The 15,717-nt window shown below is 40.6% G+C and overlaps 1 protein-coding gene across 4 annotated transcripts in view; it reads left to right on the top strand.

Annotated features, from left to right (window-relative positions):
* LOC127662448 (transcription initiation protein SPT3 homolog) overlaps nt 1–15,717 on the top strand; it is a 147,300-nt gene that overhangs the window by 113,830 nt on the left and 17,753 nt on the right. For all 4 annotated transcript variants that reach the window (XM_052153622.1, XM_052153620.1, XM_052153621.1 and 1 more), the window contains 4 exons: nt 10,794–10,869; nt 12,007–12,119; nt 12,440–12,550; nt 13,648–13,815. In XM_052153622.1, the coding sequence (XP_052009582.1) occupies nt 10,794–10,869; nt 12,007–12,119; nt 12,440–12,550; nt 13,648–13,815 (468 nt within the window). The remainder of the gene's footprint in view (nt 1–10,793; nt 10,870–12,006; nt 12,120–12,439; nt 12,551–13,647; nt 13,816–15,717) is intronic.

Below are 15,717 nucleotides of genomic sequence, written 5' to 3'. Positions count from 1 at the left end.
TACAGCGTCTGTCTGTCCGTATACATGTTTATCTTTCTGTCTGTCTGTATACAGCGTCTGTCTGTCCATATACATGTTTATCTTTCTGTCTGTCTGTATACAGAATCTGTCTGTCCGTATACATGTTTATCTTTCTGTCTGTCTGTATACAGCGTCTGTCTGTCCGTATACATGTTTATCTTTCTGTCTGTCTGTATACAGCATCTGTCTGTCCATATACATGTTTATCTTTCTGTCGGTCTGTATACAGAATCTTTCTGTCCGTATACATGTTTATCTTTCTGTCTGTCTGTATACAGCGTCTGTCTGTCCGTATACATGTTTATCTTTCTGTCTGTCTGTATACAGCATCTGTCTGTCTGTATTTCCGTATACATGTTTATCTTTCTGTCTGTCTGTATACCGCATCTGTCTGTCTGTCAGTCCGTATACATGTTTATCTTTCTGTCTGTCTGTATACAGCATCTGTCTGTATACATGTTTATCTTTCTGTCTGTCTGTATACAGAATCTGTCTGTCTGTCTGTATGTATGTATACATGTTCATCTTTCTGTCTGTCTGTATACAGCATCTGTCTGTCCGTATACATGTTTATCTTTCTGTCTGTCTGTGTACAGCATCTGTCTGTCTGTCTGTATACATGTTTATCTTTCTGCCTGTCTGTATACAGAATCTGTCTGTCTGTCTGTATGTATACATGTTTATCTTTCTGTCTGTCTGTATACAGCATCTGTCTGTCTGTCCGTATACATGTTTATCTTTCTGTCTGTCTGTATACAGCATCTGTCTGTCTGTCCGTATACATGTTTATCTTTCTGTTTGTCTGTATACATGTTTATATTTCTGTCTGTCTGTCAGTATAAATGTTTATATTTCTGTCTGTCTGTGTACTGCATCTGTCTGTCTGTCTGTCTGTCTGTCCGTATAAATGTTTATATTTCTGTCTGTCTGTATACTGCATCTGTCTGTCTGTCTGTCCGTATACATGGTTATCTTTCTGTCTGTCTGTATACAGCATCTATCTGTCTGTCTGTCCATATTCATGTTTATCTTTCTGTCTGTATACAGCATCTATCTGTCTGTCTGTCTGTCCGTATACATGTTTATCTTTCTCTCTGTCTGTCTGTCTGTCCATATACATGTTTATCTTTCTGTCTGTATACAGCATCTGTCTGTCTGTCTGTCCGTATACATGTTTATATTTCTGTCTGTCTGTATACAGCATCTGTCTGTCTGTATTTCCGTATACATGTTTATCTTTCTGTCTGTCTGTATACCGCATCTGTCTGTCTGTCAGTCCGTATACATGTTTATCTTTCTGTCTGTCTGTATACAGCATCTGTCTGTATACATGTTTATCTTTCTGTCTGTCTGTATACATGTTTATCTTTCTGTCTGTCTGTATACAGAATCTGTCTGTTTGTATGTATGTATACATGTTCATCTTTCTGTCTGTCTGTATACAGCATCTGTCTGTCTGTCTGTATACATGTTTATCTGTCTGTCTGTATACAGCATCTGTCTGTCCGTATACATGTTTATCTTTCTGTCTGTCTGTATACAGCATCTGTCTGTCTGTCTGTATACATGTTTATCTTTCTGTCTGTCTGTATACAGAATCTGTCTGTCTGTATACATGTTTATCTTTCTGTCTGTCTGTATACAGCATCTTTCTGTCTGTCCGTATAAATGTTTATATTTCTGTCTGTCTGTATACTGCATCTGTCTGTCTGTCTGTCCGTATACATGTTTATCTTTCTGTCTGTCTGTCTGTCTGTCCATATACATGTTTATCTTTCTGTCTGTCTGTATACAGCATCTGTCTGTCTGTCTGTCCGTATAAATGTTTATATTTCTGTCTGTCTGTATACTGCATCTGTCTGTCTGTCTGTCTGTCCGTATACATGGTTATCTTTCTGTCTGTCTGTATACAGCATCTATCTGTCTGTCTGTCCATATACATGTTTATCTTTCTGTCTGTATACAGCATCTGTCTGTCTGTCCGTATACATGTTTATCTTTCTGTCTGTCTGTCTGTCTGTCCATATACATGTTTATCTTTCTGTCTGTATACAGCATCTGTCTGTCTGTCTGTCTGTCTGTCCGTATACATGTTTATATTTCTGTCTGTCTGTATACAGCATCTGTCTGTCTGTCAGTCCGTATACATGTTTATATTTCTGTCTGTCTGTATACATGTTTATCTTTCTGTCTGTCTGTCTGTATGTATACATGTTTATCTTTCTGTCTGTCTGTATACATGTTTATCTTTCTGTCTGTCTATATACAGCATCTGTCTGTCTGTCTGTCCGTATACATGGTTATCATTCTGTCTGTTTGTATACAGCATCTCTCTATCTGTCTGTCTGTCCATATACTTGTTTATCTTTCTGTCTGTATACAGCATCTGTCTGTCTGTCTGTCCATATACATGTTTATCTTTCTGTCTGTCTGTCCGTATACATGTTTATCTTTCTGTCTGTCTGTCTGTCTGTCTGTCCATATACATGTTTATCTTTCTGTCTGTCTGTCCGTATACATGTTTATCTTTCTGTCTGTCTGTCTATCTGTCTGTCTATATGTATATCTTTCTGTCTGTCTGTATACAGTATATCTATCTGTCTGTCCATCTGTTTCTGTCTGTATGTCTGTTTGTATACATGTTTATCTTTCTGTCTCTCTTAATACAGCATCTGTCTATCTGTTTGTTTGTTTGTCTGTCTGTTTTGTTTACAGTATGTCCAATATTTGTCTATCTGTTGATCTATAGTATATATCCATCTGTCTGTCTGTTATTTGTTTGCATTTCTTTATAATTATATATATTTTTTTTCATTTGCACAATTTCTGTGAAAATGTGCATTTATAATACACTATTATTTGTATGAGAAGTACAAAAAAAAGAACTGAACCTTTTTATTGTACACAATATTAATGCTAAATTCTCTCCACAAGTTTTTCCCAAGCTCGCAAAGTTGTCGGCCGATGCTGATAATATCAGTTGATTAATCAGATCTGATATAAACAGGTCTCGCTGTAGTAGCACCTTTTTTATTTCTCCTTTTTTGTCAGTGCTGTTTGGAGTGTTTTCCATGGGAACATCGTCCATCTTCCAGGAATCCTCTCAAATCTCTTGACGATCTGTTATTTTCTCTGCCATGTTCAGATGGGAATGTTTGAAAGTGTTTTCGTCATGGTGTTTGGGGTCCTCATTGTTTTGCCTAAATTCCATGATGACAGCACTTCCCTACGGGATACTATTCTGGGACGGTAGTGACATGTATTTTGCAAATTCCCCAGGAAATCATAAACGCCGAAAACGATGATGCAAACTCTTGCACTTTTGCTTGCTCGTGTTTTCACAAAATGTGGGGGATTTTTGGTTTTCTCTCTATAAAGGCAGTTTTTCTGAAAGTAAAATAGTCCTTTCTTAACCAAAACTCAAACCTCTTTCATGGACCAAAAAAGTAAAAAAATCCAAATATTTTTCATGCCCATTGTTCTTGACTGAAGTCATTTTTCATAAAGACATGTGGGTGGACTCATTTGATGTGGCCTAGCAACCAGTTTTGGAGCATGACATGAGTTTCGGGGTAAGATTTACCCCTGGGGGGTAAAACGGCCCAAATATGCCCCATAGGAATGCTATGGCAAGGGTATCGTCCATGAATGCAATGTTTTTTCCCTACTATGACAAGACACTTTATTCTGTGGGATCATATCTCCCAATCAAAATGTAGTACAGACACAGGGGTGGGCTCATTTCACTCGGGCTACCAATCAGTCTTTAAGTATCACCTTGGAAATGAAGTAGCCACGCCCTAGCAACCATTTACAGCACCCTAGCAAAAGAATTCATTTTATTGGGTGATTGGGTCTGAGACCACTTTTATTTCACTTTGTTTATATATATATATATATATATTTGAAACCAACATTGGTTTGTCATTTGGATCCAAGACAAGTTGATATATTAGTTATAATACCCTCCTGTAAAGAGGTTAATGGAAAGGAGGAGGCGAGAACCGGCATTTCAACATAAATAATATTTTAATAATTAACCAAAACAGAAGACAAACACACACGACGGACATGTCGTGTCGGAGAGAAGAGAGAGATGAAAAAAACAAACAAAAAACTCTTACTATCCAGTTCTCCGATACGCCGTAGCTTGTTCCTCGGCCACTCCTCCACCCTCTAACGGACGACAGCCGCGCCTCTCCGGGCGGATCTGAGGCAGTCCTCCAGCCCCTGGCGGACGGAACGCCCCGCCACATTCTCGGGAACAGAAGGGGTCTCCCCTGCCCCTGGTAGCGTTTCTCCCGCTCCAGGCGGTCGGCAGCGAGCCCCTCCCCGCTCGCAGTCAGCGGTCTCAAACCCCGCCACGTTTCAGCGGCCGGTAGGGGACTCCTCCGCCCCTGGCAGCGGCCCTTAAGCGGTCGGTTAGGAGCCCCCTTCTCCCCTCGCGGTCGGCGGCCATCATTCTCTTTCAGGCGGCTGGGCTCCTCGTCCCCCTGCTCCATTTGGGTGGACGGTAGTGGCGAGAACTCTACTACGGCGTATCCCTCCTCCTTCCCGGGTTTTCGGCACCAGTGTAAAGAGATCAATGGAAAGGAGGAGGCGAGAACCGACTTTATGATACAAATAATATTTTAATTACCAAACTAAACACAAGACACACACACATGACGGACATGTCCGTAAATGATCTCTCTCCCCTGCACGATCCTCCGCAGTCGACCTTTATCCCTCTCGGGAGGCTTGATTAGCTTAATACGGGACCGGGTGTGTACGATCACGACCTGGCCCCGCCCTCTGCCCGGCCACACCTCCTTTTTATCCTTACATTTAATATTTGAGTTTTATTTTTCAATTCATATTATTTACAGAAATAAATTACAATGTGATTTGAATCTTCTCCTTGTCATTGTATGCCATCATAACCATTGAATGTGATCCTGTAATGGTGCATTGTGAAAACACAGTGAGCGCTTTGCATTCATAATGCAATATAGAAACTAACTTTAGCAATCTGAACTCATTCTGCCTTTAGATATGGTCTGGAGCTTTGTTGTTAGGGTTTTGAGTTTGTCTGAAGCATTCACATATAAGACAACATTTATAAACACTTGATAAGAGAGTCATTTTCCATCATGCTGAATTTTCACTATATCTTTCTGTGGTCTCTTTCGAAATGCAAGTAGCATCAGGTGTTTTTCTGAGTTCTTCAACCCGAGACTGTTTTTGTAAAGCCCATTTAAACCAGTGCAATTACAGCCCTCCTCTTTAACACAGAGATCTCTTACAGGGCCTCATATCTTCAACATTGACTCTCTTTCAAGCATAGAAGTTTATGTGCATAAACAGAGGCGCTGCAAATCCTGTTTGTATCGTCTAAACTTAGCCGCGTTTTTGAATGAAATGCCCCACAAATTTAATTATAGCCTGCTCCGGGCTGTTAATCACTGATGCACGGGTGACACGCATTGAAATATACTAGATTTCCAAAGTGTACTTTGGGTCTGAGCCTATGGAAATCTCATCGCTAGCAGTGGTACAAATTGAGATTCCCTTTATCCAGACCACACTGGCATGAAATGAAAGTGTCGACCGGCCAAATCAAATATTTGCCAATGTCCTTCTATACGGCCGCCCCGTCTGTTGTGGGTATAATTTGGCTATTAGCAGGTGGGTCAACGTTTTGATTTAATCAATGGCTAAACATAGTATTCAAACATCCCCCCCGGCAGCACTTTTCAGTCAATAAGACACAGTCAAACCGGTTGACAAGAGTTATTTCAGTTCAGTGGCTCCAGTCTCGTATCGCTCGCAGCCCAATTTGGAGCAGGACCCAGACACCAAGGCTGCTGCGAATTCCCCCTCCGCGCTGCAAAACGAGACCTCCGCTCGCCTCTTAATGACACTAATAGAAATCGCAGCTCTGTGTAACCAGCAGGCAGGAGCCCAATGCTCGACATCATTAATATGTATTTTCAAAGATGGAATTTCCAATGAGTGCCAGCTAACCAAATAAAAAGACTCCGGTTGGTTTGGGTGGCCTGAAAATTATCCGGCCTGCTTGACACTGGGCTCCGGAGCCCCGAGCATCAAATCAGATTGTCCTGAGTTGAAATCAAAGTTTATTTGTAAAATGTACAACATTTGACAATCACAGCAGTACAAATACAGTAGAGTTTCAGCCCTTTGGTGTATTAATGATGCAATCCAGAGCTTAACAGATGTACTGAAATCAGTAAAGTGCCACATTGATTGCTTATTAATAAGTGTTTTTTTTGTTTTTTTTACTCAAAATCTAGATTTTGGACATTATTGTTATGTGAGTAAATAGAGGTACATTTCTAGTTTCACCATTATTTATACTTTGGACCTTTTTTTTGTTGGACAAGAAAAACTAGCTTCATTCCATGTGACCCATATTTGGTTTTCAGCCATTGAAAGCTCGTAAAATTAACGCATGGAGCCACATTGAGAGTCCCATATCTCTGCGATTCTAATATATAGGGCATTACAAATGGAGATACATAAAGGAAAGTTTATTCTGAACCTTAACCTAAAAGGATAATAATGTATTCTTAATACTTCTTGAGCTATAGGCACTCCAACTTTGTAAAAAGGACACAAAAAAGTGTTTTTTCTCATTTTTAAGCTCACACCATGGGCATGTAATGCAACAAGAGGTGCTGAAGTCATCTGATTTTAGAAATAGACGTTCCTGTCTCTGTGTAAAAATAAAAATAATGATGATGTCACCTTTCTGAAGTAATTGTTTTTACATGTAGTTTTGCTCCAAAATCAAAGGTGAAAATTGTCATTTTGACCAAATAATGGATTAATGGTGAATATTGATCCATGGCATTTCATATTTTGGCTTTCAACATTATTTAAAAAAAGTCTGCGAGGGTCTAAAAATGGGTTGATTTGATACTGAATGACCCTTATAAAGTGTACATACAGGACATAAACAAGAGGCATGCGCTCTCAAGGAGTTGCGACTCAAACATTACAAGCCAATTTGAAACTACGCAACATGGACCCAAATGACCTTGAAGAGATGGTCGCAGACGGGACATCCTTTGAGTCCAGCCGTATCACCGTTGCAGTAGACAAACGAAAACGCCGAAAGCTCAATACCTTAAAAATAACAACATTTAGCCAGTTTATGTTCAACACGTGTGGCCGGCCATGTGCTTCGAGGATCGCCCTCTATTCACATCGTAGGACACACCAACAACAGCTGTGACGAATTCTGTCGGCTGTGGCTCTGGTGGTAGAGCGGGTTGTCCACTAATCGCTGGGTTGTCGGTTCGATTCCCGGCCCACACGACTCCACATGCCGAAGTGTCCTTGGGCAAGACACTGAACCCCAAGTTGGTCCCAATGGCAGGCTAGCGCCTAGCATGGCAGCTCTACCATCATTGGTGTATGAGTGTGTGTGTGAATGGGACACAGTGTAAAGCGCTTTGGTAACCTCTAAAGTTAAAAAAGGTGCTATATACAATAAGTGCAGACCATTTACCATCTATTGTGTCAACAGCTCAGACCATGACAAATACAAGTTGGCATAAGTAGGCCCAGAGAGAGTTTTATTTATAATTTTTTTGCATTTTATATGCTTATTTTATGGGAAAATTTGAATGCAGCATAGTCTATTTAGTCATGGTAAAATGTTGTAAACAGAGCCGAGAGCACTGGCAAATTAGCCAAAATTACGAATCAAACATGCCAAGGGGCGAGTAAAGTTTAATACTATGCGAAAGATGGGTTTTCTAATTTTGTATGTAGGTATAGATTCCAAGTGGGCCTAAATGAGATTCAATTATACATAACAGAAGTTGTAATGAGTAAAGGAAAAGTACAGTTAAGTAGGACTGATAAGGGATACGTAAATTGTAATTAAGAAACTTGAGCTTCACTTTTGAAGGTCCGATGTTTCTCACTTACCAGCTCAGAGATGCGTCTCTCTCTAGACCGTAATAGAATAAAGGCAGCATAAAGGTTTCAATGGGAAAGAAAGGGCATTGTAAACCTTGAACTTCTTTTTTTTTTTTAACGATGGTAAAGAGCTCAAATGAACTGCTATGTGAAGAATTGGTCCAGAATAAGGAAATGACTAATTATAGGTTCTGACCTGCAACTTAACACATTCAGCTGTAAATCCAAGTGAAACCTGTTTGGTTGCTATTAAGAGGATTCGTTTCAGCGCACGGCTGTCTTAAAAGTCGACAAAGACAGTCCTGCTCTTGTTGCTCAACTTCATCACATGGCAAGAATCTTGGAAATAATGATGGCTCTCCTGTAAATTTGAATCTTTAGTGGCTGATAAAATGGTGGTTTAAACCATGACATCACACCAGACCATTATAGATACCACAACATCTTCATGGAAGAGATTATTATAGGTTAAAAAATAAATGATGAAAACTATGGGGCAATTCCAAATGTCATTCTTGCTCCCCTGAAAGGAACGTTAATCATAGGATTCGTTTCATTTGTTCCAGACAAAAGCGAACAACAGAATGCCTTATCCCAGATTAATACAGTAGAGTGCAACAGTTCGGTTACAGAAGTAAATATCCTGTTGTTATTTATTTTTGTCACTAACTTATAGAAACCTTTAAAGACCGTCTTACTGTGAGCTCTGAGGTTGTTGAAGCCAGCGGTACATGTTATTTCAACTGCGTTTAATAGCAAAATTCCTAGTGAAGAACTACACTACCCATGATTCAGTAGAGAAATATCCACCAATCATAGAATAACGGCCTTCGTAGCAGGCCAAAAGAGCTCTGCCGCGACCGCCCCATGATGCACTGTGAATGATGCAATTAAGTCGCTCTCCTTACAACCTCAAACTTCCTATGTATTTGTGTATATATATTGAAGCAATATCACACGAGCAAGAGTGCGATACAGCCCTATATCAGCACTGCTGTGCTTCGTAGGTAATTACAGCAGTGCTGATGTTGGCCCATATAGCATGATTGCGAGTGTGATATTGCTTATATACAACAGTTCAATGAGCAAGTAAATAAAACAATTTGGGGGGGGGCATAAAAAGAGCATTTGTGCATGAAACTACTATGCGACCAATCAGAATCTGCCGTTGCTGGTTCAAAACAAATGATGCATCCAAACCTCCGTTAGTAATTCAAAAATGATACTTCAGAGATAGTATCACGGCTTGTGCTGTTACTAACAAGTTATTGGATAAACAAGGATGGATGTGAGTGTGTGTGAGAGTGTGTGAGAGTGTGTGTGAGAGTGCGCACGTGTGCGTGTTTGTGTGCCGTGTGTGTGTGTGTGAGTATGCGTATGTGATGAGAGAGAGAGAGAGAGAGAGAGAGAGAGTGTGTGTGTGTGTGTGTGTGTGTGTTTGAGAGAGAGAGAGAGAGAGATACGGAGCATGTGTGATCATTTGTTGCCACACCCAAGCAGAGATGCTGTCAGCTTTCTGAAGATCAGCTTTCTCACTGGAAATGTAGCCATCCAAGCGGGGGTAATTCTCCCTATTTCGCAGTAGCTGATGAAAGATTCTTTCACTATAGAAACCGCAATGTCCTCCGCCATTTTGAACAGTACATATTATGTACATGTTATGTAATTAATCAGTCTGTTGTGTCTCTCAGCTGTGATGAGTCGTAATGCTGAAGTTGTTCGTTTTATTGCTTTAGTAGTAATACAAGTGATCACAACGAGCAGTTGTATGTAAACACTGACTTTTTATGTGTCATATTACACACAAAAATGATCTTTTGCCACCACCTGTTGGCTAACATATGTAATGTCAAGAAATAAAATAAAAAATACACATAAGAGACACTTATACAGTAGCGCTTAACAGATCTGCACTACTCTTACACTTTAGTTTAGAACGGCACAAACACAAGCGGAGTGATACACATGTAACGGGAGCCAGCTGGTAGATAGCTGTGCAGTGTGTAAACCTCACTCTCCTGACCTCAAGAGGTCAGCCTTTAGCCTCCTTGTTAGAGCACCCGCCTCCCACACCGGAGACCTAGGTTCGAGTCCCGTTTGGAGCGGGGCGAATAGGACCGGTTACACACACACAGTGAAGCTTCCGAGTGCTGATGGTGTCAGACCATCAGATCTCCTGGAACGTCTCTCGTCCAATCAGATTCGAGGACCGTCTGTTGCGCTCTATATGTTGAGACAACTATAACTAATACATTCATGGGTTGATTTCCCTAAAAAATTTAAACACTGTGGTGCAATTAAAACATTACTTTGTTGCTTTGAGGAAACAAACAGCCAAACAGCCCAGCATGGCATCTTTGACACAACCAATGATATATTGTAAATCTGTTTGTCTAAATGACATGTAGAGTATCTGGGAAACCTGTTTGAAAACAGTCAACGTTAGTAGCACAGAAATTACACACTTCAGCTTTAAGCACTCAACATAACAAGTGAACTGAGCAATGTTGATATACATGACACTTTTATTGTCTTCATTCTCTGGGTTTGACCTCTAGTCAGCAGTCATTCTGTTTAATGGATCCAGGTGCACGACTCTGGAATTAGTTTTACAACATCCCATTATGTAGTTATGTTTAAGGCTTCTGTAGGTAGAAATCACTGTTTTATTGGCTTTGTTATCAGCTTATTGAATTCCATGCATCATTTAAGACCAGTGGTGCATAAGAATTATAGGATGTATTGGGTTTTATAGTAATAGACGATGTTGAGGATAAGTGCTACAGGGTTACAGGTGCTTTTGAGAATAACTGATACTCTATCCCTCCTTTTTTATACAGAGAATCGAGAAAATGACCAGAAACATGGATTCCAGTCAGTATAGTGATTTCTGTGAGAGTCGTCAGCTCAGTTTCTGTGAGTATTCATTCGTGCCATCACCTCCTCAGGCTGTACGGGAACTTTTGCAGTTGCTAACACTGGTGCTTTCATTTTTATTTATATTTAGACACACATTACTTCCATAGGCTGTCATTGGAAAATTGCAAACACAAGTAATGGTGGCAGGGCAACATTTGCTAAAACAGGATTGGTCAGAAGTGCTTTTTGGGCGGGGCTTAGTGAAGGGTTGATTAACAAACAATAGTAACTTTTTTTTTAAAGAAACCATTTTTATTATATTCAATCTACGTTATCTGAATAGTCTATAAAAGAAATGCATCCCACTTTGCTGTTTCTAAATATCAAAAACATGTTTAATCGCCGGGGTAGCTCAGTGGTAAAGACGCTGGTTACCACCCCTGGAGTTCGCTAGTTCGAATCCAGGGCGTGCTGAGTGACTCCAGTCAGGTCTCCTAAGCAACCAAATTGGCCGTGTTGCTAGGGAGGGTAGAGTTACATGGGGTAACCTCCTTGTGGTGGCTATAATGTGGTTCTCACTCCCGGTGGAGCGTGTGGTGAGTTGTGTGTGGATGCCACGGAGAACAGCGTGATGCCTCCACACGTGCTATGTCTCCATGGTAACGCGCTCATCAAGCCACGTGATGGTCTCAGATGCGGAGGCAACTGAGATTCGTCGTCCGCCACCCGGATTGAGGTGGGTCACTACACCACTGTAAAGGGATATAAAAGGGCAAGGAGGAGGTGAGAACCGGCTTGACAATATAAATAATAGTTTAACGAGAAACGTAAACAAAAGACACAAACACACACATGATGGTCAGCTGACCATATACGATCTCTCTCTCTCTCTCTCGTCGCACGACCTTCAGCAGTCGGCCTTAATCCCTCTCGGGGGATCATATTTGAAAAAAAAATAATAGTTGCTCTTTAATGTTAGAACATAATAGTTAAAGATTCCTGGTATAAAGAGGGACCGAACTTATTTTTTGCATGAAAAGAGTTTTGTTGCAGATTAAATTCACATATTTGTTTTTGTTATTTTATTTAAGTACATTTCTGGTTTGCTTTAATCCTTCTCTAATGGTTTACAAAACCTTTTATGTCTGGTACATCAACATGCCACATCATTTTACTATGATTTGCTCCGTTTAGCAAAGAAGGCTTTGAAATTCCGTGAGTGGTTGGACTGCAGCAGTCTTGACGTGAAGCCCAACGCCATGTCCATGGAGATCCTCTCATATCTGGCCTACGAGACGGTGGCTCAGGTGGGTCACACCACAGTCAGTCGGTTCATTTTCCCCTCTAACCAAAGAAGGAGTGAAATCACACTGTTCCAAACCTCCAAAGTTCCTCTATAATGATAGAGTCTCTCATTTACAGAACCACTTTGACATTTTCAAAATTGCCACTTTTCCTGCATCTTGGTTTTCAATGTAATAATTCTTATGTGACTCCTAAATTATTTGGAAGCAATCCAGTTGGGTACTTTGATCATTTAATGTTCGATAATAATTTTTTTTTTAATATTGTTCTTTTATATCAAGTGTCATTACTCATAAGTTGATGATATTTTTTTATATTTTAGGTTGTTGATCTCGCCCTGTTGGTTAAACAAGATATGACTCCCAAAACGGGCGACCCTTTTCAGCACGCCATATCAGCCACTTTCATTAAGTACTCCAAATCTTCTGCTGAGGTACAGACAATGGTTTTGCTTTTTGATAGTTAATGTCAACATTCATCAAATCTTCTTTAGTGTCCCATGAAAGAAAGATGAGTGTACGATGACAACGTTTACATTTTTGGTCAGACTATTCCTTTAACTGTAAAAATTTGGTTACCATTGTTTCAGTTTACACAGCATATATAGTAAGTAAGTGGTGGTGGCGTAGTGGGCTAAAGCGCATAACTGGTAATCAGAAGGTTGCTGGTTCGATTCCCACAGCCACCACCATTGTGTCCTTGAGCACGGCACTTAACTCCAGGTTGCTCCGGGGGGATTGTCCCATTATTGAATCATGCTTATTATTGCTCACCATTATTATTGTCAAATCCACTAGGCCTACCCACCAGGCTGTGGCTCAGTTGGTAGAGCAGGTCGGCCACTAATCGCAGTGGTTGGTGGTTCGATTCCCGGCCCACATGACTCCACATGCCGAAGTGTCCTTGGGCAAGACACTGAACCCCAAGTTGCTCCCAATGGCAGGCTAGCACCTTACATAGCAGCTCTGCCGCCATTGGTGTGTGAATGGGTGAATGAGTCACAGTGTAAAGTGCTTTGAATACCGTTAAGGCTTAAAAAGGTGCTATATAAGTGCAGATCATTTACCATTTAGTTTCCAACGGCTATATTGGACATTATAATCATGGGTAGGGATGCTTCAGCAGTTTTCTCCGAGTGCTTGTCCATTAGAAATGAAAGCCAGGGGGCCTGGGTAGCTCAGCAAGTAAAGACGGTGACTGCCAAACCTGGAGTCACAAGTTTGAATCCAGTGCTTGCTGAGTGACTCCAGTCAGGATGGGTAGAGTCATGTTGGGGTAACCTCCTTGTGGTCGCTATAATGTGGTTCTTGCTCTCGGTGGGGCACGTGGTGAGTTGTGCGTGGGTTCCGCAGAGAATAGCATGAGCCTACACACGTGCTACGTCTCTGCGGTAACACGCTCAACAAGTCACATGATAAGATTCGCGGATTGACGGTCTCAGACGCGGAAGCAACTGAGATTCATCCTCTACGCTACTTTCGACACCTCAACAAGGACATTTCCATTAATGTTTTCCTGCTCTATCGTCAGGCCTCAAGCACCAAAAAGGAAACCGACTCCCCAGAGAACACCCCCCCATCCACCCCAAGTGGCCCTCTGACAGCGGGACAGCAGGGTAGGATGCACTCGATGGCGCAGGGCAACGGAGGCCTCGCACAAGATGGCGGCAGTAAGATTAAACAGAGGAAAAGAAAAAAGGTAGAGTCCAGCTGATGCATTTCACCATTGAGAAAATTGAGTCCCGTCTTACATTTGTTCTTGTTGAATATCCTAAAATAAGTCGGATCATGAAAGGTAAAATGGTTTCTGAATGATATTTCATGTTAACTTGGAGCTCTCAGGAAATATTGATATTGAATGAATTGATGTAGAACAAACTCAACACAGGATTAATGTCAATAATGCAAAACCAGACGTTCATCCACCAAGAGGAGTAGTCCCACCTCAAAAGGGTGATTTAGACTTTATATTTAACTTTATATTTGAAATACCACACGTTTGACTAAATAATGATTGTAAATGATTATTGCAAATGCATTTCCTGTCCGTTCTTTCAGACTGAGGCACGAGTCAGCATTATTTAAAACATGCCACCATTTTCAAGATGGAAATTTCTTTATATATGCTTTATATTTTTTAGGAAGCAACGCATGGAGTCCACATTCTTTTAAGATTAAAGATTGTGCATAAAATTGTAAAACTCGCACACTGACATGCTGGGGTGTGTTGAAGAATATTCTCATGTATGCCTTTTTCAAACTGAGATCTTAACTTTGTCCAAAACCAGGGTTGGACTGGTTATCTGGCATACTGGGCATTTTTCCGGCGGGCTGATGCACTTTGGGGCCGATCAGGGGCGGGACTGGCCATCGGGAGAACAGAGCGGGACGGTGGGTCGGCCGCGAAATGTCCTGAATGGGCCGCGATAAGCTAAAATGAGCCGCCGCATAACGAACAACAAAACTAATGAATAATTTGCTCTTTATTTTGAACTTGAAACTTAAAACATAGTCAAAGTAAAACAATCAAAATAAATGTCACATTTCAGTCTGATGACGTGCACCAATTTTCTTCTTATTATTATTATTATTATTAACTTTCCTCAAGAAATGTAACATCTTCTCAAAGCAATGCAACAAAGAAAATAACATCTTTAAATAAACACTTAATTATGCTCTTAGTGTTTTAATAATCTATATAATCTATATAAAGAATACGATATGGATGGATTGTTTCCTGATATCAAACATCATTGGATGTGTTTTGATGTGTATTTTAAACACCCACGTGACACCGACATTGAGAGACCAGAATGAGTAGCGGGTGTGATCTGCACTTTTTCTGTCACAGCAGCACAAATGAAGGGGCTGGGATGACTTCAGTACTCGCGTGCACTCGCGTGTTTCAGATTGCGCGTCCGTGCAACACGCGCACAAAACACAGCTGCATGTGATTGGATGGGAGGCGTGTTTAGAGCGCGAGATGAATCTCATTATTGTCTGACGGTCGCTCAAGTGATATTTCGGGCTTCAGAAGCGGATTCATTTGTTCTCGTGTTCTAGACGTGCTTTTCATCTAATGACACGTGAAAAACTGACGAGGAGCTCTGAACACTGATATATACACACACACATGGATATTTACATACATCGACACACACAATGTACAAACTTTGTTTTCTGCTCAGGATCACGTTTTCTAAAGACAAACTAATTCCGCACCTCAGAAGACGCACTTTTCCCTTAATAATCATCTCTTATGTTCTGTGTAATGTGTACGTGTTAAGTGCTGTACACATTTCTCATGTGGCAGTTTTGAGTTACCGCGATAAAGGCGATAATCTGTAAATAATGTATACCGGTTGGCAAATATATATCGGTTTATCGTGTTTACCGGTATATCGCCCACTTCTATTTCCTAGTTTAGTTAGTTTTTATTTTACTTTTAATTTTTAGTATTTTATTGCTAAAATGTAGTTTATTTTTTAGTTTTCGTTAACGAAAATAGCACTGATTTAAATACTTCCCCACTCCTAATTCATTTGATTACATGGAAAACAACATCCAGCATGTTCTTAAGAAAGTCATACATGTTTTGGAA

This window comes from Xyrauchen texanus, chromosome 22 (genome assembly GCF_025860055.1).
Source record: "Xyrauchen texanus isolate HMW12.3.18 chromosome 22, RBS_HiC_50CHRs, whole genome shotgun sequence".
In the NCBI taxonomy this organism is placed as follows: domain Eukaryota; kingdom Metazoa; phylum Chordata; class Actinopteri; order Cypriniformes; family Catostomidae; genus Xyrauchen; species Xyrauchen texanus.
Note: the sequence above shows the minus strand (reverse complement) of the source record. Positions and strands in the feature narration are given on the sequence as shown.